The 25,864-nt window shown below is 33.8% G+C and overlaps 3 protein-coding genes across 5 annotated transcripts; 1 reads left to right on the forward strand and 2 right to left on the reverse strand.

The window, feature by feature from the left end:
- On the reverse strand, positions 4,856 to 11,365 carry LOC109330607 (alpha-dioxygenase 2). Of its 3 annotated transcripts, none has more exons than XM_019564856.1 (10): positions 11,176 to 11,365; positions 10,710 to 10,970; positions 10,342 to 10,491; positions 9,099 to 9,229; positions 8,435 to 8,648; positions 7,674 to 7,819; positions 7,325 to 7,561; positions 6,673 to 6,875; positions 5,978 to 6,221; positions 4,856 to 5,902 (listed from the first exon to the last, which is right to left on the reverse strand). In XM_019564856.1, exons 1-10 carry the CDS (start codon positions 11,266 to 11,268, stop codon positions 5,671 to 5,673), a joined length of 1,911 nt encoding a protein of 636 aa, XP_019420401.1. In that variant the 5' UTR covers positions 11,269 to 11,365; the 3' UTR covers positions 4,856 to 5,670. The 3 variants fall into 3 exon arrangements, with proteins under 3 accessions (XP_019420401.1, XP_019420400.1, XP_019420399.1); XM_019564855.1 differs by having other exon boundaries at positions 7,325 to 7,558; positions 9,096 to 9,229; XM_019564854.1 differs by having other exon boundaries at positions 9,096 to 9,229.
- On the reverse strand, positions 12,845 to 15,224 carry LOC109331622 (guanine nucleotide-binding protein subunit beta-like protein). The gene is made up of 2 exons (XM_019566242.1): positions 14,307 to 15,224; positions 12,845 to 13,146 (listed from the first exon to the last, which is right to left on the reverse strand). Exons 1-2 carry the CDS (start codon positions 15,177 to 15,179, stop codon positions 13,045 to 13,047), a joined length of 975 nt encoding a protein of 324 aa, XP_019421787.1. The 5' UTR covers positions 15,180 to 15,224; the 3' UTR covers positions 12,845 to 13,044.
- LOC109330874 lies at positions 22,700 to 25,215 on the forward strand. The gene is made up of 3 exons (XM_019565145.1): positions 22,700 to 23,973; positions 24,406 to 24,595; positions 24,809 to 25,215. The coding sequence occupies exons 1-3, from the start codon at positions 22,981 to 22,983 to the stop codon at positions 25,213 to 25,215; spliced, it is 1,590 nt and encodes a 529-aa protein (XP_019420690.1). The 5' UTR covers positions 22,700 to 22,980.

Consider the following 25,864-nt stretch of genomic DNA (forward strand, 5'->3'; position numbering starts at 1 on the left):
CTCACCAAAGCTAGTTGTGGGCTATAAGACCTAGCTATTGTGCGTTACTTCGGAAAAGCCTATGGTGGGCTACTTGAGGTGAGGTCATGGATGACTTCATGGTTTGCTTGATGGTTAAGTCAAGTCTGGTAAGCACCGCCCAGCGCACCTGCTTCACCACTGAGCTGCTTGTTCAGTAGCTTCTAACCGTGTTGACTGGGACGTGGCTTGGTGCTTGCTGATCTAGCCAGGAGTCTAGTTCTCCGCTGAGCAGCTTGATTTGACCGCTGAGCAGCTTGTTCAGCAGCTTGGCTTGTGCCAAGCTCGTGTCTGACCATGTCAAGCACATTTCTGACCGTGCCAGGCCTAGTCTGGTGTTAGGCTGAGCAGCTAAGCATGTCCGCTTAGTTGTCTGGTTGAGCAGTTTGGTCCAGGTCAGGCAGGTGGCCAGGTCAGGTCAGCGGGGCTTGTTCCACGCTCAGCTGCCTGGTTGAGCACCTTGATTTTCTTGACTTTTGTTGCTTTTTTTCCATGAATATTTTCTCTTCTTTTCTTCATTTTATTTCCTACAAAATATATAAAAAGACAATACAAATACAAATATACCAAATTGTGATATTTTATACAAAAAGTATTGTTTTAAGTTGATTTTTCTCAATTATGCTTAAGATAAGTGCCATAAAAGTGTATGATTTTTAGGTATGTTTGGCACTTATCAAACTCCCCCCAACTTAGAACTTTGTTTGTCCTCAAACAAAAGGTGAAATTTATCCGAAAAATCAATTTGGCTAAAAAGTGATGATGATAATCAACATGATTTCAAAATGTATAAGCATGTCAAAAATAGAATTCAATGAAATTTTTCATGAATTGTGAATCTTGACACATATGTTTCAAACAAGAATTTAGATGCTTTTTTTATAAAAAATGTGTAACAATTGACTTAAGCAAATACTTTTCTAACAAAAGTGTTTCTGTGCACACAAGTTCAAAAATGTAACCAAATGGGATAAGTGTTTCACTCAAAACTCAACTTGTTTGATTTGCAAGAATTTAATTTTGTTTTTCATCTTAACACTTACTTTGATTGCACAAATTTTTCAAGAATCACTAAGGTCTTATTTAGGTTGTAATGAGGCTTGGCTATCAAAGGATAAATATACTTTCAAAGTTAAAAGAGAGTAAAATTAATTTTTCATTAAAAACATATTCTCCTTTCAACTTTTTTCCATTTTTCCTTCATCATTCTTTTTCTTGACCTTTTTTTGTGTACTTCTCTTTAATTTTCTCAATCTCTTTTCACTCTTTTTTTTTATTTTGGATCTTTTTCTTTACTTAGTACTTGGCCAACCTCTTTTTACTTAGAAAAGTATAGGAGATTATTTTTGTTTTTCCATATTAGGCTCAAGGGTTGATTTTTGAAAATAAATTTTTTATTTTAAGGCTCAAAGGGGTTAACAAAGGATATTCCTATTTTTGGTTGGTCATTTTTGGTGAAGTGTCTCATTCTAAGTTGTGATATAGCAAATTGTGATGAATATAAGTGTTTATCATTCTACCATACAAACACAAATATATAAAAAGACAATACAAACACAAATATACCAAATTGTGATATTTTATACAAAAGTATTATTTTAAGTTGGTTTTTCTCAATTATGCTTAAGATAAGTGTCATAAAAATGTATGATTTTTAGGTATGTTTGGCACTTATCACTAAGTCAATCATGCTTTGTTTTGATTGTAATTTCATTTTATTGTGATTATGGATAATCTTAATTTTGTTTGTGTTGCATTTTGAATCATCGTCATGCATTTATCTATGTACATGTATAAAATCATCTGTTTTTTTTTTTCCAATGTTAATACATAACACATGAACTATGACATTATTTTCAAGATATATAAGACCTCCTACATCTCAACATTTGAAGTCGTATTTTGTAACTCAGATTGACTCTACGAAAAGAAATATTGTAAGGAACAAGTGCATCGCATATCTTATGCATGTACATTACTATGACTTCTTTAGTGTTTATGTTGAAATTACACTTACACTCCTTACAACATAAACACCAAGGTAGACAATTATAATTTAAATAAATAAAATGAAAAGAAAAAAAAAAGGTGATAGTTGTAATTAAGCTAAATCCTCTTCTAATTTCCCCTTATGTTATTGTTGTTTAACCTCGCTTGGATTTATTATTTGTGGTACATTTGCATAAACAACTTGAGCACTTATTCAATAAATAAGCTATTTTGAATTTAGCTAAAACAAGCTTAATTTCATAATCTTTTCTTATGAACGTGTTGAAATAAGCTAAAAGAGCTTATAGGAATGTCATAAGTTTATCTGCATAAGAGCATAAGCTAAGTATATGGTCTTCTAAATACCCCATTTTTTAACTTGAGGTTCCATCGTTGTCATGCTGATTGCAGCCATTCAGTGTGGTTTTTTTGTGGTAAAAAAATGTTTATAATTTTGATGCGGACATATGTAGTTGCATTGTGGTCAGATCCAACCATATCATTGTGATTCAATATCATACTACAATTGCATGGATGCATTTGTGGAGGTCATCATAATATTATAGTTGTATCAAGTGATTTGGTCCATAATTTGAAACAATGCCCCACGCTTTATTGTTTAGTGCTTTTATGTATCTGTCCACTCACCTCTAAATAATTGTGGCCGTAGTTGGCAAGATCACGATTTACGTCGTGGAATTGCTTGATCCTACGTTTTTTAGGGAGTTAAAGAGTCACGATTCTGCAAAATCATGATGTTACCGACACTCATAAAATCACTGAGAAAATTGTGAAATCGTGAAATCATCGGCGATCTAGAGAAGAAAGGAGGATTAGAGAGAAAGAAACAATGGTGCCACGATTTTTGTGATTCATTATATCAGATTTGGAACAAAGAAAGCGAGACGGGAATTAAAGAGGAAGAATGTTGGTGAAGAAGAAGAGAAGACAGACTAGAAGAAGACAAAACGCTTTATGTGGTGACAAAATCTAAACCCTAAAACACTGTTCAAATTTTAATATGTGGGTTAAGTGAATAGGGTTTTTCAGTCCAATGGTTTTTTCTTTCTTTTAAAGATAATGGGCTTACTAAGAATAGTCAACTACTATCTAAAGTTATTATTAATTAAAAGAAAATGTTTTATTACGTAAAATGGTATACATGTTTTCCCCTAATTAGACTTATTTAGTAACTTATTTTTAATCTTTTAAATATAGTTTCTTCCGAAAAATATTTTAAATATAGTCTTTAATTTTAATTTAGTTCATAATTTTTGTAAATTTAATTTAATCTATTTAAATACAATATGTATGTTTATAATTATTCTTATGAGAGGAGATACACGTATAAGAGTAACTTTTTTAAATTTACTCCATATTCTAGTCATCATCTGTTATAGGGTTCAATGGTTTGAATTAGTGAGTAAATATAAACGATAAAATTTCCCTAGAATTCATGGCGAATATGAAGAGTATGTTTAAACTCTTGGAGCATGTCCTCACCCTATTTTTATAACTATATATGTTTAGAATTATTAATTTTTCTTAATATTTGATAGGATCTCTGTTACGATCATATATTTTATGTGTTTACTTTCCTCTTCCAATCTTAAGTAAGATCTGTGGTTATTTCTTCACATTTTTTATTCGAACAACGTTTTTTTTTATTATTGATATATTTACTCTGAAGTCTGATGAACTCTACAACGGATAGGTGGGATTCCGGAACTAATGTTGCTGAATTTGATGGCCATTCAAGGCTAGTTTTCAGTTGCGCATACAAACCAACAAGACCTTTTTATATTGTCACACGTGGAGAGGATTTTCTGGTGAACTTTTGTGAAGGACCACCATTTAGATTCAACCTACCTGTGTCACAGGTTATAATATTTAAAAGTTAATGATGCTGTACTGTAAATCATTTAATCTGAGTGTATGATTGTATGTTGCATTCAAGCACATATTGTATTTTGATCTTTGTATTGATCAATATCACATACATTCCCCTTCATGCATTTTAGTATGATTTTTTCTTTAGTAAAAAGAAAATGGAAAATAAATTTATGGGATATGGATCAAGATATACATTATACAATGTACTCTATACTTAAAGTACTTATTAAGTAGTACCAAAACAGTTGAACGTTGGCTTAAATTTTTATATTTGATCATTTCATTTTAAAAAGTGTTAATTGATAGATCTTCAAAGCAAGAATTTTTTTTACTTTAAACATGTGAATATATTACACCTTAATATTTCTATGGAACTATTTTTTGTCAAATTCAACTGTTTTAGTATGTTCTTCTCTTTTCTTCAATCCTTTTTGCCTATTGGATTAGTCTTGATAAATAACTGATGTCATAATAATTTGGTTATGTGCAGAGATAATTCAAGTTTTGTCAATTGTGTAAGATATTGTCCAGATGGTAGTAAATTTATTAGTGTAAGTTCTGATAAAAAGGGTATCTTATTCTACCGAAAAGTGGGGAGAAGATCAATGAGTTGTACTCTGAAGCTGCCCATTGTTAGGTTTATGTTGTTAGCTGATTGACACAACATTAAGGTTGTTTGCTTAGTGGCCATGAGATCATGTATTTAAATCCTGGAAACAGCCTCACCTCTTACGGGTTGTACTTTGCTTATCATCACAAGTTGGGGTTTACCTGATAGACAAATGAGCTTTTTTCTGTTGTTTGGTCATATAGAAAACGGACTTGTTGCAAATTGCAAGCATCGGTCTGCTAGTCACTATCGACTTTGCGGTATGAAGTTGGGGCCTTTTTCTTGTTGCAGCTTTTAAAAGTTGGTGCTTTGTTAGGTTCAATATCTACGAAATAATGGTGCCAGTGCACATCACTATTTATCTTGGTTTGCTTTGGATAAAACCAACTTATGATAGCAACTTTAAATAGTTGTACCAGAGTTTTGCGGCAAAGAATCTAAAGCTGATTATGTAACAGGGGAACAATATGGATTGTGATGAGTTATCATGTTAAAAGTGATGATAGAGTAGAGAACAAAGGCTAGAATTCTCCCCGCCCATCATCCCTGAATCCGTCATATGGCTTCTCCCTTATGCTCAATTGGCTCGTCTTGTTCGAAGCCATATTGATTGTGCTGTTTTGTTTAGTTGGTAATAGGTATGCATTGTATATGCTGTCTGTTATTTCATTGGGTGTGAAATAGAAGAAAACTGTTTAGGATCTGCATGCAGTTTCAAAACTAAATTGTAATATAATTTCATAAATTTTAAAGAGTAATGGATCCAAATTTATGGTAGCGTTTAGTTGTGTCATCACAGCATGAAACATAATAGATAGGTTCTATTATATGTTTGTTATTCTATAAACATAACAGAATATGACAAATATTATAAAGTACCATAAATTAACCACAGAAGTGGGAAAAAAACATATGTTCCATCTTATAATGTTCAAACATTGCTTGTATTTCATGTTTTTATAAAACATTAGGAATGGGTCCAAATTGTAACAAAATTTGCACACCATACAGAGTAAAATAAGAACCAAGAAATAGCATTAACTATATATATGATAACTGTGGGATTGGAACAGAAATATAAATGAAAAAAAATTAATCTACAAGGCCATTTCATGACAGTATAGCATTGACTTAGCTGCATAGAGGTTCTAAATCAAACATCACTGTTTAGGGGCTAGTCTCAGATATAGAGGTATGTAATTTGTAGGATCTGGTATTGAATCCCAAACAGAGAATGCACTTGAACACCTCATCCATTTTTTAGTCATTTCTGGGTAGTGTCTGTCAATAACATCCTTCAAACTCTCTGTTCTATTTACCCATTCAAGTCCTTTATTTGTATATGTTTGCGAGTTGAAATTTGATGTGAAAAACCGGTCAGCTTCTATCCTCCTAAAGGTAAAAGCACAAGTCAATGATTGGTGATTTCGGTTTAGTGGTTTTTTGTTACTATAGAATTGGACATACCTTGAAGCCATCATTAGGAAAATAAAGAAAGCAGTTTCACTGATAGCAAAACCTTTTATCTTCTTTTCTGCTTGGAGGCCTACTATTAAGTCTAGTTTCTCAATATCATCTCCATAAACCTCTTTAAGAACTTCAATGACCTCTTCCTCGTCTGTTAAATCCTCCCACTTGCTAATAGGAATCATTAGTAAGTTCCTTCTGAATTCATTATACCTTGCAACTTCCCTTTCTCTATCTCTGTAAACTAATAGAAGATTCATCATGTTAGACAAAGTTATATAAGTGTTGAGTTGTTCGAAATATGTTATTATATGATATTGCTTGGTATTTGAATGGGAGGTGAGACAACAATGTTATATATTGGACTCAACTACCTTTTTATAATATGCATCGCACTAGTTATAAGTATCAATTAGAAACACTTCATGGACATTTAGGTCCATCGGTATGCTAGAGTTTATAATCCTTATTCTCTAATAATATCTTCGTAGTCACTCAACGCCCTCGGGGACGTAGGCACAAATTGACTGAACTCTGTTAACAAACTCTCTTGTATTATTCTTTTCTATTTATTTTTTATGCCTTTTATTTGATTGTTTGTGGTTTACGCAAGCTTCTGTTGCACCAACAATAAGACTACAAATAGTGCATGCAAAGATGCTATGCAAAAAGAGCAGCTGATGGGAGATAGATACCTTCCATGGAAGCCATGTCAACAGGGTCAGATCTATCTTCTCCATCAATGTCATGAACAATGAGGTTCCTCATCCATGTTGGATAGTTCCATAATGCAACTGCACCACATGACTGATGACCCATGGATACTAGCATTTGCTCCATTCCTATTTTTGATAGCTTTCTTTCACCTTCTTTACCCAACATCTCCCTTATTGGTACCCTGAAAAATATATTGCAATTGAATTTAGATACCCTTCTCATCACTAAACTTAACACTCTTTGAAACAGATTCTCATTTTTAGTATAAGAACAAAGCAGGAAACTTTAAAGTGAAAATGCAGGTTAAGTGTCGATAAGGATCTTCTGTCCAAACCATGTCCCAGACTAATGAAAATCTATCATGTCAATTAAAAAAATTAAATATTTATTATTTCTTCTGTTTTTTCTTTGATATCTTTGGTCTGGGACATGGTTTGGGACAGCAAATCCATGTATGTTAGGTGTAGCAACCAACCCCCATAATCACCACTCCCCCTTAAAGCAAATGTGGTGAGGGAAACATTTAAAATGTATGGTAATCCGGAATGTTCATATTTATTTGATTCAATCTTCACAAAACAATAAAAAAAACAAAATTTTAGTTATTAAACCAAAAGGATCAGTGTATACTTTTCAAGTACTGGAGGACATTTGTATTTTCCATTTATACTTGTAGGCTTGATGTTTCTAAGGACAATTTCCTCAGGTAGCATTGAATGCATTCTGTAAACACTCACAAACTCTTCTGTAAGTGAATAGGGAACTCCATGATCTCTTGGTTTTCTGATACCAACCAATCCACTAAGTATGGGTCCAAAAATGTTTCCAAATAAATCCTTAAATTTCTTCCCCAAAAACCCATACCTGCTAAAAGAGAAGAAATAAGTATTACTATATAGCTGCAAAAAATACTACTTTATATCAATATATTGCTTCCTCTTTCTAATTACATCCTTTTGCAAATGCCTCTTAGACTTACCAATTGATTCTCATTGCTGCCAAAAGAGTATCAGTCTTTAAGAGTTCTACAGTCCAATCAATTGTGTGAATTTTTGCAATGACAGCTGAAGTCACCAATCTTGCATGCCTATAGAGCTGCTCATCATCAAAGTCAGGATAGTATACCTATAAGCAAGGAACAATTATATGCACCATTATTTGAGATAAGATTAGTGCTAAGATATGAAACACTGACACTTCAAAATAGTTCCCATGTTCTTGTTGTGTCTGTGTCTGTGTCAGACAAGTATTAGTATCAGACACTTTAGGTCCCTTATAAGTTCTAATAGTTTTTTACAACTTCACACATTTACTTTTTGAATTCTCATGCAGTTATAAAGGAAATTGCCACAACTATTAGATGAACAATATCATCTCTTATCATACTATCTCTTAAAACATCTTTCCTCTCTTTTAATATAAAACTTTTGCTTTGATATTAATCTTATATTTTTTACCATAACAATGTCATGTTCTATACTTTTACAATTTTTTCGTATCCTCATATATGTGTCATATCATACTTGTGTCCTCGTATTCATGTTTCCTAAAGGTCTGTTTGCGAGTTGAGTTTTAAAGGAGAAAAGAAAGGGAAGACTTGAGAGCAATGAAATACAATAGTAAGGTGACTCCAAAGTCTTTTATTTTCCTTCATTCCCTTCTAAAACTCAACTTGCAGATAGACCCTTAAGTGACAAAGTTAGCAAAGACAAGTAGTACAAGAGATGGACGTTAACTTACTTTTAGCATATCACATACTGCATTGTGCTCTTTGACAAATAATGCTTGTACAAGAGAAAAACCAGCCCAGCAATTTCTAACATCACCTGAGATAGGAATACCTTTCTCATCATGCTCAAGAAGCCCTTCTTCTGATATCTTCAGCTTTCCATCTCTGTATGTCCTCACTCTTCTCATGCCCTTCTCATTATTCCCATATATGACACTTCCATCCCTAATAGTCCACACAGAAAAATGAAATAGAAGTGTTGGAAAACATGGTAGATATGTGGAAAATGAGAAACAACTTTGATTTTTGTATTTGTATACTCTATTTAACACCAACATGTTTATCTTTATTTGAAGAGATGAACCTCGACCCAACGGTGCATGCCTAAAGATAGGTCGGTAGAAATTACACTAAGGAAGGGAAATTTTTTTAAGAAGAAAAAAAAACATGTGAAATTGTACACTACAACCTACAAGGATACATTAAAATGTGATTTTTTTTGCTTGTAGTCTTGTTTATTGCATTTATTCTTCTTCTATCAGCAAGAAACTCTCTTCCACTTTGTTGTTGGACCAAAAAGAAGAGAGTGTTTTGAACTTTTTATTGAAAAAATTGCTGAACTTAATTGTGCTTCAGTCATTAATGGAGATATAAATGTTCAGTCCTAGTTACCACCAAGGAGTCCTTGTGTTTAGGAAGCCAGTCTTCATATATGAAGAGCTTGTGTTGAATTTCTTAGTCTTGAAAAACTTGAAAGACTTTAAAGGACACCCACTTGGATAACTATCAGGAGCTCTAATTCCCACCTGTTTCAAGAATTATGCAATTTTCTAAGACAATAAGTACCCAAAAAAAGCATACAATAGTTTTGCATAATTGATTGACAAAGTTAGACAATAAAATTACCCTTTCAGTTATAGTCCTTTGTCATGTTTTTGACATGACTGATTTAGTGTCAAGACAGAGAACAAGCAATAACGAACTGAATGAAGATCCTCTGTCCCCATTTGTGTCTCAATTAATATATCAGACCAATTAAAATGCATCATTAAATTAAATAGAAAAATTAGAAATGAATAATTATATTACTTGGTGTACTTTGATTGGATAGGAACAGGAAGGGACACAGGTTTTTTGGATAGGTGATCTGGGTTCATAACCAACTTATAAATCACACAAAACTCTTTTGCATTTCATGCATTATTTAAATACAATTCAATAATTCTTCACAGAGTTATCACTGGATTTTGTAAGGATTCCTTCTATAATTCATGAGCAGAGGTATAAACCAAAAATTCTATTTGGAGTGAAAGGAAGTGAATTTGGAATGGAAGGCAAGAAAGCACCACAACCATACCACTTGTCCAATGCATATAAATAGAGTGTAGTTGGTAAAAGCAATCACATATTACATCAATCTTACTAAAATATTTGATAGATCATCTCTGAGATGCTAGAGAAATACTGTATTTTGTGGCGTATTTCGTGGCATATCATCATTTTAGAGTGGTCTATTCTAATCCGACTCTTTCTTCATAATGAGAGACTAGAGAGATCATAATGAGATTTATTCTAGAGAGATATTATTGTATTTCATGAGTAGATGAGATTAAACATTATACTCTTAGAGGGTAATTTATTGTAATTCTACTTTTTTTTAATAATGGAGATATTTTCTATACTAAGTTATATGCTCTTTTTTTACTTCTCTAAGTTGAGGAATTTTTTCTACATTTAAATTATAGATGCTATTCTTTTCTATTTTTCTTACTGCATATTGTTTTCACAAGTATTTATTTTGCATCACACAAAAGATGGAAAAATGATACCGTTTTTTCCAACAAATTTCCATAAATTTTATACAAGTAGTAATTTCTGTTGTGAAGAAATATTGCTAGTAAAATTTGTTAACCATCACCTGTTTAGTGTCCTCTAAATGGTCAATCCAATCATGAATCATGAACTGTATCCAAGAGCAAGCTATCATGTTGAATTGCTTCCCTGTGTTTTTGAATTTCTTTCTTGCTAGGAGCTTTGAGGCAACCAATGTTGGGTGAGGATCTTGAAACTTCATACAAACATCACAATTTATATTTGTTAATATGAGAAGAATCATAGGATGAGGCTATTTCCATGATTTGAACTCATAGACTCGTGATTATTAAGCAACAATCTTATTGTTGCGCCAAACTCACCTCTCTAAGTTCATGTAAAGACAAAAATTTATAAAACATCCTATGGACTAATAATAATAATTCACAATACTAAAGATCTTGGCTAACTTACCCCATAATCCAACGTCGCCGGTGGCATATTCCGGCCAAAGAAAGTTCCTTGGCTGCCAACCAAATTGTCTGTGGGGTGGTTGCACTTACCGTCCGAGGTCCTATATGCATATTCTTTTGAATCATAGTTGTGGCCATTGTCTCCTCCAACATGAAGGAGATTGTAACGATAGTGTAAGTACCTCCTAATTCCTAAGTATGCTAGTCCCAATAATACTGGTAGCCTATGCCACAACACAACCTTGTCCACAAAATGTATCACCTATACAAATAATAATAGCACATAAAAGTAGTCACTATAATATAAAACGGAGCGGTCCAATGCATTAAAGTGTAGATGCACACAGTCTTATCCTGCATGAGGAGAGACTGTTTACGGGATTTCAACCTGTAATCTTATGGTCTTACTATCAAAAGTGAATATAACATGTGTATAACTAAAGACATAGAGATGTGATGCTACTTACATAGAAGAGTATGGTATCAAACAGTGTCATTCTGGTGACAATAGGGAGGAGTTGGGGGTGAATGAATGATGCAGAGAAAAAAGAAAATGTCATGGAATCTTAGTTGTAATATGTTTCTTTAGAGCACCTTCAAGTGTTGTTTCAATTTTGATGAGATGTGAGATCAGAAGCTGAATGGTGATATATAAGGAAGATGAGATTATATATTATATATTATGTATGATGAAGGTAATGCAAAACCTGTCTCTTGTTGAGTTCATTCAATGATTCAATTGATGTACCTAGCGTCTATAACACTTGTTAATTAGGGCTTAGGAGTTGGTTCATTATTAACAATAAAAATCAACACGCACTATTTTAAATTTGTAATAACCTTTAGTTAGTTTCACTTAGCTGATACGTCCAGATAACTACTAGGTAGTGGTGTTTCATATGCATGGTGATTTAAAGCCTTCCCCTTTGTATTTTTGTAACGTCTTTTATATTATGCCTCTTATTAGCCAAAAGAAATATATTAATGTAAAATATATATTTTTACGTTAAAATTTCACCCTTGTTACATAAAAAACTTGTTAAGTTAAAAATAGACTCTTAAAATTGATTATAAAACAACTAATTTAAAAAGAGGAGGTACCAATTTTGAAATTAAATGGTCATTTTTTAAATTGATTGTTTTGTAATTGGTATTTTAAATTGTGATTGCAGTATGATTATGCAGATTACCATTATAGAGTGCAATTTACTGCTTGTAATTTATGCCAAAAAACTTATTTAAATTGGGTGTACTATTTAACTAATGCAAAAAAAAATTAACATCTTGCAAAGTTAAACCCCATTTTCAAAGTAAAATTTTAAATAAGCCTAATGCATTATGACTCATTTGTATACAAAAAATGTAGATAAAACATGCTTGCACTTTACTGTTCATGCCATCAAGGGCTAGTAAAGAATAAGGAACCAAGTAAGTAAGCATTAATGCATTATTAAGTGTATGTGTACCAGTGTATGTTGAAATAAGATAAGTTAAACGGTATTAGAAATGCCAATTGAAGCATACAAGAGGTTACATGCACTCAGAGACAGTGTTACTGATGCCAGAGCTCTCATACAAGGGGAAATACTAAAAATCTCTTAAAAAACAGTCCGTGTTGATTAGTTGTGTGTTTACACTTTTACTCAAATGTGTAAGTCATTCACCAATACAATTGAATTCCTGAATGGGCTAAGCTTGCTTAGAAAAATGTAAATGTACGTGTAAGACTGACTTAATGTGCACCTCAGTTACCAACAGTAATCATGAAAAATTAGTTACTCCATTCACTTGTAGACTCCAACCAAGAAGATTATATTTGTTGTACTCACGCTAAAGATTTTACATTCTGAGAATGATCATCAGGAATGAAAAAATACAAATCCTAATCATAATTTTTTATATACGTAATATTACAATATGGACACCAATTTCCCACTAATGTTTTATATACAATTTCTCACAAGCCATAACCACAACTAAACTAATTTAAAAAGGGCTTTCATGCATGTTCATATCGGATTATTATCTAATTTACAAACTGGGTCTGACAATTAAAGCTTCGATGGAACACAAGCGAAGTAAGGCACAGTTTTACATTATGCACCATATTCCATAGTAAAGGAAAATTGGTAAGCGTGATTACCTAAGATAGGATGTAATATCGAAATGTAAGAACCAACGTGAACATCATTAAAAAGGCCAAAAAGCCTTTGTCTTTGACATGAAACTTGATTAAAGCATTAAAGAACCTAAAAACTTTCTAAGGTTCTACATCATTTTGTCTCAAAATTTAAACAAAACAGATTTGCATCATAAATTACTGAGAAAGTACTTTACTAATAACGACCAATTCCCCACACTCTGACCACACCGTCAGTGTACCCGCTAAACAAGGTGCTTCCATCAACACTCCAGGCCAAGCTTGTACTGTAGATAACCTATAAGGCAGTGATAGAAAAACAACAAATCAATAGATGGGTTGAAATAAAAACATACATTTTGCAAACAAACAAAAAAATCAATGATAAGAACATCTAAGAACGCAAAATTATGACCATTTTAGTATATAATACAATGAAAACAGACATAATCATATCAAATTATATAAAATAGGAGGTGACTATCCTGGTTGAGAGATACCAACCAACATGAAATAGTAGATCATTTCTAGTTTCATCAAAATTAAAGTCACAATCTCCAAACTAATAAGGTTTTCACAAAAACTACAAATACCATGCAGAAAATAATGAAAAGTAAAAATCATGGCGAAACCACAAAGCATACGTTCAATTCAATATATATTTGTTGTTTTGACTTTGACTCAATTGTAAAAGAAAACTTAGACAAGGAACAGGTTCATTAAAAACAAAGTTCCCTCAACACATTCAGGGCCCAATTACTTTGACAACTTCCAGATTATTCAGTACTAAAGATATTTCCATCTAAAGAACGAAACAATGTTTTTAAGATATTCATATCAATTGAAAACAAGTAATATTTATTTCAAAAGAGATAAGAATAACAGGGTAATGAGGGAACACCAATCCACAAGGACAATTCACTATATTATATAAACTCCTCCAAAGCATAAACTAACTGATAGCCATAAAATATATGGAAAAGCATGTATCAAATTAAACGAGGCGCAACATTGACTTGTATTTAACCTTATCAAAGCAACAAAATAGTGTAAAAAGCAGCCATCAACCCAAATCTTCTATAAGCAAGACATCATATAAAATGAATCAACAAACATGACAAACCATAGGAATTGACGGCTGCCAAAACCTGCTCTCAAATAATCGTGATCAGCAAATGGATCAAAAGTTAAACAATATCACAATGTGATATCATAAATTATGCACATAAAGAAATCAGACAGCCACATCCAGTGTTTTCAATTACAATCCGCAATCACAATTTCTAAGTTTCCACAATTGCCCACTACAGCAATCAGTAAACACAATGTAACCACAATTGCCCACTACAGCAATCAGTAAACACAATGTAACCACAATTTCCATTAAAACAATGATCATGTTAAAGCAATATTGATGAACAGCCACAATTAACTTTAAAAAATAATTAAAACAAATACCTTCTTCTTGTTGGCGATACCAGTGCCAGTGTTAGCATCAGCCTCAGATTTGGGATCAACCTTCAAATCCTCAACAATGCTCTTACTCTCCAAATCCCAGATCTTAATACTCGACTCTGTAGCAGCACATAACCAATACCTGTTAGGACTAAAACACAGAGAATGAATAATCGAACCTGCTTCGAGCGAATAAAGCTTCTTCCCCTCAGCCAAATCCCACAGCAAAATAACCCCATCTTTCCCACCACTCGCACAAAGCGAACCATCGGGCGAAACAGCAACAGTGTTCACATAACCACCATGACCAGCAAGCGTGTTCTTCAGCTTACAATTGGTCAAATTCCAAACCTTCACAGTCCGATCCCACGAGGCCGAAACAATCGTCGGCTGAAGCGTGTTAGGGCTGAACTTAACACACGAAACCCAATCAGAATGACCTTCGGAATCCTGAATAGTATACTTGCATTCACCGAGAGTGTTCCATAGCTTGATGCTACGATCGCGTGAGGCGGAGACAATCTGACGGTTATCAACGGAGAACGCAACGGAGAGAACGTCTTTGGTGTGACCGACGAAGCGACGGGAGGTTCCGGCGGCGAGATCCCAGAGTCGAAGCTCGGAGTCCCAGGAACCGGAGAGAGCGAACTGGCCGTCGGAGGAAAGGACGACGTCTTGGACGAAATGGGAGTGGCCGGTGAGACGGCGGCGAGGAACGCCGTAATTCTTGTCCTCCTTAGTTAAGTGCCATACGATTAGGGACTTGTCGCGAGAAGCGGTTACGATCATGTCGGAGTTGTCAATTGGAGTGGCGATTGCGGTGACATCGTCGGTGTGGGCCCGCAATGTGCCGCGGAGAACTAAGGTTTCTGCCATTGAGATGAGTTTCACAGAGTTGCTAGGGTTTGTGGTGAATTGGGTGTGGAAATTGAATATATAGTGTGGATTAGTTATCAATTTAGGGTTTTGGGGTGACAAACAATTTTTTATGGGCTTGGTTTGGTCCAACTATTAGGTTGTGGGAGTTACAAGCCCCAAATGTCCAAAGCTTTTCAACACTCAAAATGGAATCAATCCAATAATAAATAAAAATTGGGAAAGAATGAAAGATGTTGTCTATAAATTTATTTTAGCATTAGATTATTAATCATATGTATCTTCCATGAATATGGATGGCATTAGGTATCTAGATGTCTAGGCACCTGCTAGTAATACTTGTATAAGATCGGGTCTAGGTTCATGGTTTTTGGATTGGCGAATAGTTGAGATGAAAGATTTTAAAACTCATTAAATGGATTCAGGTACGGGTAATGAGGTACCCAGACTCCAAATACACAAACCTTCAGTTCCTAAATATATATGTACTAACATAGCTAAATATACTTTTGTCATAATTGTATGATGTTAAGTTGTTAAGCACAATACTATATTTATTAATCCATAATTATAAGCTTATGTTAATAAACAGATCTTAGATATTTCATGTGTTTTATTGTCTTATTTTAGATTATGTTATATTAGTAAAAAAATTATATTTGATTAATAATTTAAAGTTGTGTATTTATACTTTAATTATTTTTTGTAATCATTATTATCATTTTTCTTATTCTTTTATTTTTCTACAAACCCAACAGGTATCTGTGTAAATCTATGGTAGGTCTGGAACCAAAAATGATAGAAGGAGGCAGTGCAGAGAATACATTTTTTAAACCCAACTCATGCATACTCATTCTCATTCATAAAGTCAATCATTTGTTAATCAATTAGGATTATACTAACATGTATTCCACTAAACTAAATCCAATTACTTTTATATAAAAAATGAATTCATTAGTCATGGGTGCATCATGGGTCGGGCCAGCATGCGTAGTATTTTTCTATTCTCAAAATCATATTATTTATGAGTATCTATGTATGTGGGTAGCGGATATCCACGGGTACCTAATAGATGTTTAATTTTTATTATATATGTATATATTTGTAATAATTAATATATGATTTTTTTTACGGATAATAAGATAATTATATGATAGATTTATGATTATAGTCAAATCGATCAATGTAATTTATTAGGAAATAATAATAAAGTAGATAATATATAATCTAAAAAAACATAATATATAATTAAAAAATAAATTTATAAATGTGTGAGTACCAATTGGGTGGGTATCATGTAACTTTTCTCAATTGTAAATTATTATTGTAGATACACACTACATATATTTTTACAAGTGCGCACAAGTGAAATTTTTATATCATCCCTAATGCATGATCTATGTTCCCATCTCCAATGAGGATTTCAATACCTACATGTCTTTATAAAGGAAAACCATTCGTACTAATCCTCCAAAGAAAGAATTCAACTAAAATGGTAAAGATTGAAGATGTATGTATATATAGAAATTTGCTAACATATATACAGGCAGTGGCGGATCTTGATATAAACTTTAGGAGGGGCAATAATATTTAATTACAATTTGTAACTCAAATTGAGTTAGTTAATGGTAAAATTTTCAATTATTTCCTTTCCAATATTAATCACTATGTTGTGTATAATAAATTCATCTTTTATCTTCCTACCTAATTTTGTTTGGTTGTTTATATTCTTGAAAATGATATTTAATTATTTATGTTAGCTCAATCATAATAGTTAAGATAAAATAAATAATTTGATAAAACAAGATATGACTAATAATATATGGTTGAGAGTTTTTGAAACTTGAATGACTAACAACATCAAGACTAAAATATTGAAATTGACATCTCAAACTAATATTTTCTTGCTAATTAAAATCAATAACATATAATTATTGGACAAAAATACATATATAATCAATATTAAATGAATTCTTAGAATATATAATATCAATAAATATATAATTGATCAACAATACGTTAGTCTAATGGTGTAAGGCCCTAGGAGGAACAATCATAAACTTCAAAAGATATTAGTTACTTACCCAGAAGGTAAGAGATACCATTGATAGTAACAACACAATCTCTTTCGTTATGTGTAAAATGGTTTCGAATTCAAATGAAATCATACTATTATAAACAACATTATCATTTACGTATGTAAAAGAATTAGATCAGTTGTGTATAATTTTTAGAAGGATACACAAATTGAACTATATTTATTTATCAACTACAAATTAAAGAAATATGTGAGCTCGAATGAGTATCTTCATAAAAATATTGTTTGGGCTTAGGTAAATGGAGTGTATGTGTTTTTCCAAAAAAATGTATTACTCTATGTGTTACTTGTTATGATTGAGTAAAAAATATTTTATAATTTAAAAGTTTAATAATTAATTATTTTTTAAGTAGCATATGGATTGACACATTTTGTGGAACAAAAAATATATTCCGATATGTAAAAATTCAGGGGGGCAGGAGCCCCCACCTGCCCCTATAATTCCGCCACTGTATACAGGGGTTTGCTAACATGATATTTCTCTTTTTTATAAAGGAATATGTTAGCAATGTGTACCTAAAAAGTTAAACAAAATAGCTCTCATTTGCTTTACATTAATAAAGGTGATTTAAGGTTGCTTTAGTAAATTGCTTTATTAAAAATTAAAAATAGTTTATCTCTCCTCCCCAAACTCTTGTACTATAATTCATTTCACACATTTCTGTTATATAAATTCTTCCCAATATTTAGTTAACATTATTAACACAAAGCAATATTAGTTGCACAATGGTACAGTTCAATGTAACTACCATTGTTGTTCACTTCTCAATGCCATTATTATAATGTAATTATGCTTTTGAATAAGTCATGAGTTTGAACTCATATGGTAACTAATAATGTACAACAATTAAAACAAATGAAAGTACTCATGCAAATGGATTATGCACAGCTTGTTTGTGCATTTGGGCTCCAATGACCTAAAACAATCTTTACCTAAGGCTTATTACCAAGTCAAAGGTTCTAAAAAAGGAAAAAGAAGAAAAATGTGTAGTTTGAACCCGCCAGGATAAGTCCGACCCGAATCCAGTTTTAATATAACTCGATTCGTCTGGACTAAAAAATATATATTATGGTATCCAAATCCTATAAATTTTTGGACTTTGATAGACCGACCCGATCGAACCCGTCCATTTTGACACATTTACTCCTAGCAAGTGACACTCCCAAAAATCAAACATTTGATCTTAGTCATCTTGAGGATATAATGAGAACGTACATCACTAAACCAACATTTTGTTGGTAATTGTTTTCTTTACTTGGTAAAGATATTTGTTGATTATACCTAATTAATTTGTAATCTTGAATTTGAATAGGAGTGACAAGTTTGCCAAAAGAGTAATAAAAATACCATAAGCAAAAATCCTCTCTCATTTTCTTTTTCATATTCTTGTCTTTTGTAATCTAATTTTAAATCCATTTTTATAGTATTTGGTAATGAAAAATAGTTAGTATGTTAAGTTAATTATTAGAAGTAATATATACCAACAATGCTTATATTGGTATAAGGCTTCACTAGTTCTTCAAATAGGCCAAAAAGTAAATGTGTTTTCATTGTGAACAACACTTGTAAGATCGTAATTTTCTATGCACGTTTTATTAATTATTTAATCGATAAGCGATTAATTCTAGAAAATAATCGGTATTGATTTAGGCTAAAACTCAATTGAGTTTTAGTCTTGTATTGTGATTTCCTAATTTGTGATAAATTTTCCTAATTTGTGATAAATTTTCATAATTTTCTAAGACTGAAAGTCTTCGGGCCTCTTCCGGACCCAAATTCACCTTACATTTGGCCCAAAAGGTGATTTTTGAGTTCCGTAACTCGGAATCAAATTCCGATTGCGCCATTGGCTTCGAAATATTATTTCGAGTCAAAATAGATGCTAAGTTTGTCCATAACTCATCTCTATATATTTTGCACTCTGAAACCCAAGTTTCGATGTTCTAAATGTAACCCTAAATCGGGAGATTGTTAATCTCCGACCGAGTTTTAGCCGACCATAATCGGGTATGGTTTTAATCATGATGTTTCATCGCATCAGTCGCATCACTATCCATGAGTCAAGCTTGTTTGTAGAAGAAGCAAAAGTACAACCTTTTGACAAAATCCCTAAAATCATTCATCAACTCTTACATCACAAGATTTTGGAGATCCCCTTTTGATTTTTTTTCTTCCAAAAATATGATTTATTCTCTCTATAAAAGGCAACCCTTGGCCTTGATGGATAACATTTTGCTACTCATCTTCTCACTTATATCTTAGGCATTACAAAGAGCTTTCAAGGTAATCTCTCATTGTTTTCGCATTCTCTTCCACATTCATTAGTAGATAATTATCATTTTAGTTATGTTGTTGATGAGGCTTTTTCATTTTAATGTTTGGATTCAAGTATTTTGTTATTGTTAAACCATCTAAAGCATGGATTTTTTCACTTGTTTTTTGCTTGAAAAACTATAGTCTTGAACAAATGTAGAATAATTTATTTTTCTATTTAATACTAGAAAATATAATATTGGAGTTTGAATGTGTTTAAAGGTGGTGATTTTTACAGAAAATGAACCTTTAAAGAGTTGTTAAATCATGTAAAGTTTTGATTTTTCCACTTGCTTTTGGCTTGAAAACCCATAGCCTTAGACAAGTTTAGAATAGTAAATTTTCGGATTTTTCCATTTGCTTTTGGCTTAAAGGCGATGATGTGTACATCAAAGGAACCTTTAATATGTTTAATTATAAGTTGAAAAACCAAAACTTTTCTTGCCATTAGGTCAAAAAATCATGGCCTATATGTGTTTAGGAAAAGTTTAGTTTCTATCTTTGAAATCCAAAATGTTTATGAGTTGAGTATTTTTTAAAGTGTAAAATAGTTTTGTTAGTAATGCATAATGGATGTGTTATCAACACTAAAGAACCATATTAAGAAAAAATATGAGTTTTGTTGCAAAAGTGTTGTTTTAAAGTATTATGTGTTAAAAGTTTGATTAGTAAATGATATTCTTTGACTTCCAATTTCAAGTAATAATTTGGGATAAAAGATGACTTATAAAAGTCTTGACTTTATAAACTTCAAGTGTTATGAAGTCTTGGATGGTAAACTAGTTAAAGTGGGAACATTGTTAAGATAAACTTACTTTAAAGTGGTAAGTTTAACTTAAGAAATCTTGATTTAAAATGTTAACTTTTAATATGTTGTTCTTGGTTAGATGATCAACACTAGCAACCCTTGTGGTTACGAATGATAATGTGTTGAGATGACCAAAGAGTTTTATTGAATTCATTCGAGTTAGCTTACTTTAAAATGATAAGTTTAGCTTAAGATATCTTGATTTTGGTTAAGAAACTTATCTTAATGTGGTGAATATGCCTCAAAAAGTCTTCATGAAAGTATTAGTTTGTGTTAAAGTTAAAAGTACAAGCTTTGTTAAAGTCTTAGTTTAAAAAGGATTGTTCTTAAACAAGACTTTCGATGATAAAGCATGGTTCAAGAATATGTAATCTTGAACCGGGCGGATGAAAGTGATTGAGTTTATGATAGGTGAAAATGTGTATTTACCTTAAGGTTATCATGCAAAAAATTAATTCACAAACCACTAATTTTTGTGTATGTTTGTTTCTGAAGCTTTCGAAGTTGGACAACCTACTCGTTCACACTTAAAGAAAATCACTCACTCAACAATCTAAGGTGAGGGAGAATACATAGTGACATAGTGGTATCAAAATATGACATTCAGACCTCTTAAACTACCTCAAAAGTTTGGAGTTGTTTTGGATATTAAGAAATCTTGTACTTAATCAATTGTATGTTTGTTTGGATTAAGTACGTTTGGTTTCTTAAGCCATATTGTTTAAGTTAGGTCTTTGTGTGGAATAATGATGAACATTACTCGAATAATTATAACTGGATAATCGATTAACGAGTGGGTATAATCGATTATCAGAGCTCTCGCTTGGGCGAGAAGCTTCCAACGATTTTGGCATGTTTTTGTCGCTTAGGCGAGAGGTTCAGTAATTTTTGACTAGTTTTCATCGCTTGAGCGCCATTCTCTCGTTTGGGCGAGAGGTCCTAGTAATTTCATCTTGTAACTGTGATAATTGATTAACGTATAGGCATAATCGATTATCAGAGCCCTCGCTTCAGCGATAACTCTCGCTTGGGCGAAGAGGTCCCAATAATTTTATCTTGTAACTGGTAATCGATTAACATGTAGGCATAATCGATTAACGTGTAGGCATATTCGATTATCAGAGCCCTCGCTTAAGCAACAACTCTTGCTTGGGTGAGAGGTCTCCAGGAAGGTTGGATAATTTTTATCATTTGATTGCCAGCTCGCAATTCGGAAGGAGTCCAATGATAACCTCTCAACCAAGGTTTCATTTTCTTCAAGTTCTAGTTTCTCAAACCCATTCTTCTTCAATAAAACCTATAAACACCCTTCGTTGGAGATAATATACTCCAAAGGTGTAAAGTTCATAAGAAAGAACAATTACATTAGACTCTTGGGAGTTTGTACAAGAGGTTCATCATAACCAAAGTAATGAGTGCTAAAAGTTACATTGGTAAGGGCGAGGCTCCAATGGTTATGTTTTTCTCACGCAGCGAGATCCTCTGACCGTAAAAGGCTTAGCCATTGGACCGTCCAAGATGATTCAACGATGGTTCGTAGTGGTGATGAGATTTTCCCTTGTTGATGTTAAGATCGGGTCCCACTAGAAGCATTCCAGATGAGAGATGTCTTAGGATGGGCCGATCAATATAAAAGAATGATTAAAAGATTTAATATGTTAACCTCGGTTAGTGTGCATATTCATTATGAATAATGAATTAGTGGAGAGGAACATTACGGGAGACGAATGAGCCGTGAGATGTTGAGAGGGTCGGTGATTGTGGTGATGAGTCAGCAAAGCCTTCAACAAAAGTCTAGGTGAGATGAGTCCTCTGTATTCTTGGATGAGATATTTTGTTGGATCAGATAGCTTTCACAGCGCACACTAGACGATCTCTGACAACCTCTCTTTGCAATCAGGAACGATGAGAGAGATGCCTAGAAAATGTTTGATATGACACCATCCTGAAATGGACAGTTCCATTGCAACATATCGATCATATATTCTTGCGAGAAATAAGTTAGTGCATTCAAATCGGCTTGTTATGGGACCTGTACTCCCGGTTATTTCCGAATAGTTTATTGGGAGGATAATTGTGTAAGGATAGATGAAATAAACATAGCATGCATACATTGAACTCGTAAATATCGATCCTCATGGTCTGAGTTACAACATCATTCATCATTTGCATTTATGTATGTGATAACATAGTATGTATATTGTATGTGTTATGTCTTAATGTGATATTTTGAATAATTTCACGCCTTCGATAAAAAATATTCATTAGATGTCTGTTAAATATATTGTAAATATATTAGTCAAAGCAGATAAATAGCTTCCTCTTTTATAGCCTTTTGTTATGTGTATGTTTAGTATATTGATTCCTAGTTTGTAGCCTAAAGTCAAGCCTTTTGTTAGGCATATATGTTGTATATATTCTGACCAAATGAATGAGAATGGCAAGGAAAATATTCCTTATTCTAATATGGTATCAGATTGACTAGGGTTCTTCTTCCTCTTTCTTCCGCTTGCCCTAGCTCTGTGTTCCTTGCCCATCGTCTTCCTCCTTCTCCATTTCCTCTCTTTGTTCTCTTCTCTCAATGGCTTCAAACAAATCCTCTTTTCATCCGGCTCTTGCCGTCTCGAACATCAAGAATCATGTTTTCATTGTTCTTGAAATGGAAAACGTTCAATATTTAATGTGGGCGGAACTCTTCAAGATTCACGCACGTTCAACCAAGGTGCTTGATCATCTCATATCTCCGGCCAACGACACGACGACGGTTCCTTCTATCGAGGAAGAGAAGGAGCTATGGTCAACTTTGGATGCCACGGTTCTTTCGTGGATTTATGCTACCATTTCTAGTGACTTATTGCACACCATTATTGAGCCCGATTCAACGGCTATGGAGGCTTGGGATAGATTGCGTGATATATTCCAGGATAATCAACATTCTCGTGCCATTGCCTTGGAGCAAGAATTCTCTGCTACTTCTATGGAGAATTTCCCAAATGTTTCCTCTTATTGTCAACGTCTCAAATCTATAGCAGATCAACTAAAGAACGTTGGGGCTCCGGTGTCCGATAGTCGATTGGTATTGCAATTGGTTGGGGGTCTTGCACAACCGTACCGTGGGGTGGGTACTTTGGTCCGCCAAAGCAACCCCCTACCTCCCTTTTACAAGGCTCGTTCCATGCTCACTCTTGAGGAGGCTGGGTTGGCAAAGGAAGCAGCCACTGAGTCTGCTATGCTCGCCACTTCGATTGATGATGGGTCCCCACAACCTGCAAAATCAGGACATTCGAAGGGAAAAATGGTGCGCAACATTCTAGCGGTGGACGGTGCAACAACGGGGGTGGTGGGAAGAATGGAGGTTCTAGTGGAGGCCGGTACTCGACCGGCGGTAAAGGCGGTGGTCGGGGGCAGTTCTCTGGTGGCCAAGGTGGAACGACTCCTCCGCAACAACAACAACAACAACAACAACAACAACCATTTCCATGGGGCTGGTATCATCCGACCTGGCCTATTCCTCCTTGTCCATTTCCAAATCAAGGATGGGCTCGACCCAATATTCCTCAGAATCGCCAAGCAGGTTTGCTCGATCCAAAACCACCTCATCAGGCCTATGTACATCAAGCAGCATCACCTAAACCTCATGGGTAGTCTGTTTTGTATGCTCCTATCGATATCGAGGCAGCAATGTACACCATGTCCCTTAACCAACCAGACCCGTCATGGTACATGGACACTGGTGCTACATCTCATATGACTTCATCTACCGGTAATCTCTCGTCTTATTTTAATTTGAGCAATCATCCTAATAATAATATTATTGTTGGTAATGGTCACACGATTCCAATTCTTGGCTATGGTCACACGAATTTGTCTTCCCCATGTCAATCCCTCTCTCTTAAAAATGTTCTTCATGCTCCTAAACTGAGTTAAAAATGTTGTTTCTGTTAGAAAGTTTACAAAAGATAATTCAGTGTCTGTGGAGTTTGATCCCTTTGGTTTTTCTGTGAAGGATTATCGGATGGGGATGTCAATAATGAGATGTGATAGCCGCGACGACCTTTATCCTATTTCCTCTTCTCTCAACAATCAAGCTTCCTCTTCTACTTTTGCTGCCATCTCCCCTAAGCTTTGGCATGATCGTTTGGGTCACCCAGGGTCTCCTATATTAGATGAGCTTAGAAAGAATAAAAGCATTGATTGTAATAAACTTTCTAGTTCTAGTCTTTGTGGTTAATGTGTTCTTGGTAAACATATTAAGTTGCCATTTGTTTCTTCCTCTTCGAATACTACTATGCCATTTGATATTTTACTTAGTGATCTTTTGACCTTTCCCGTTTTGAGCTCTTTAGGACATAGATATTACGTTTTATTTCTTGATGATTTTTCGAAATATTTATGGACTTTTCCTATAGGTCGGAAATCTGATGTGTATGACATTTTTTTGGCTTTTAAAGCCCATATTTCTACTCAATTTGAGCGTAATATAAAAAATGTGCAATGTGATAATGGTGGCGAATTTGCTAATAATCCTTTTGGGCAGTTTTGTCAAACTCATGGCATGTCATTCCGTATGTCTTGTCCACACACTTCTTCTCAAAATGGGAAAGCCGAATGCAAGATTCGGACTATAAACAATATGCCTCATACTCTTCTTGCTCATGCATCTCTTCCTCCATCATTTTGGCATCATGCTCTCCAAATGGCAACCTATCTTCTTAATGTACTTCCAAGTAAATTGTTAGGAAATAGGTCTCCGCTTGAGGTTCTTTACAAACGGGTCCCTTCTTATGATCATATCCGGGTTTTTGGGTGTTTGTGACCCTCTCATTCCGTCTACAACTATTAATAAGTTGCAACCAAGGTCTACTCATTGTGTCTTCCTCGGGTATCCAACCCACCATCGCGGCTACAAGTGTTATGATTTGTCGTCTCATAAAATTATTATTTGTTGCCATGTATTGTTTGACGAGCATACCTTTCCTTTTGGTAGTTTTCATTCCCCAAAATCCCATACATATGATTTCCTTGACACATGTTTATCTCCTTATATCATTCACCATCTTCACCAACCTACTCCAACTCCTTCTGCTGAGCCTATTTCCCCTAACATGCCAAGTGATCCCACTTCACCTAACGGGTCCAACTCAGCTCCTCCTGCCCAAACACAAATTGATTCCTCTCCTCCTAATATTCCTATCCAACAGCCTAGGGTCATGACTTGTAGCCAACATGGGATACATAAACCCAATCAAAAATATTCCATGCATACTGCCGTTGAGAGGTCCCCATTGCCTCGCAATCTGATTGCGGCACTTCATAATCATAATTGGAAAATGGCCATGGATGATGAATATGATGCTCTTATTAAAAATAAGACGTGGGAGTTGGTGCCCCGTCTTCCACATGTTAATGTCATTCATTCAATGTGGATTTTCACTCATAAAGTCAAATCTAATGGTGTTTTTAAT

This window comes from Lupinus angustifolius, chromosome LG17 (assembly GCF_001865875.1).
Source record: "Lupinus angustifolius cultivar Tanjil chromosome LG17, LupAngTanjil_v1.0, whole genome shotgun sequence".
Taxonomy (NCBI): Eukaryota; Viridiplantae; Streptophyta; class Magnoliopsida; order Fabales; family Fabaceae; genus Lupinus; species Lupinus angustifolius.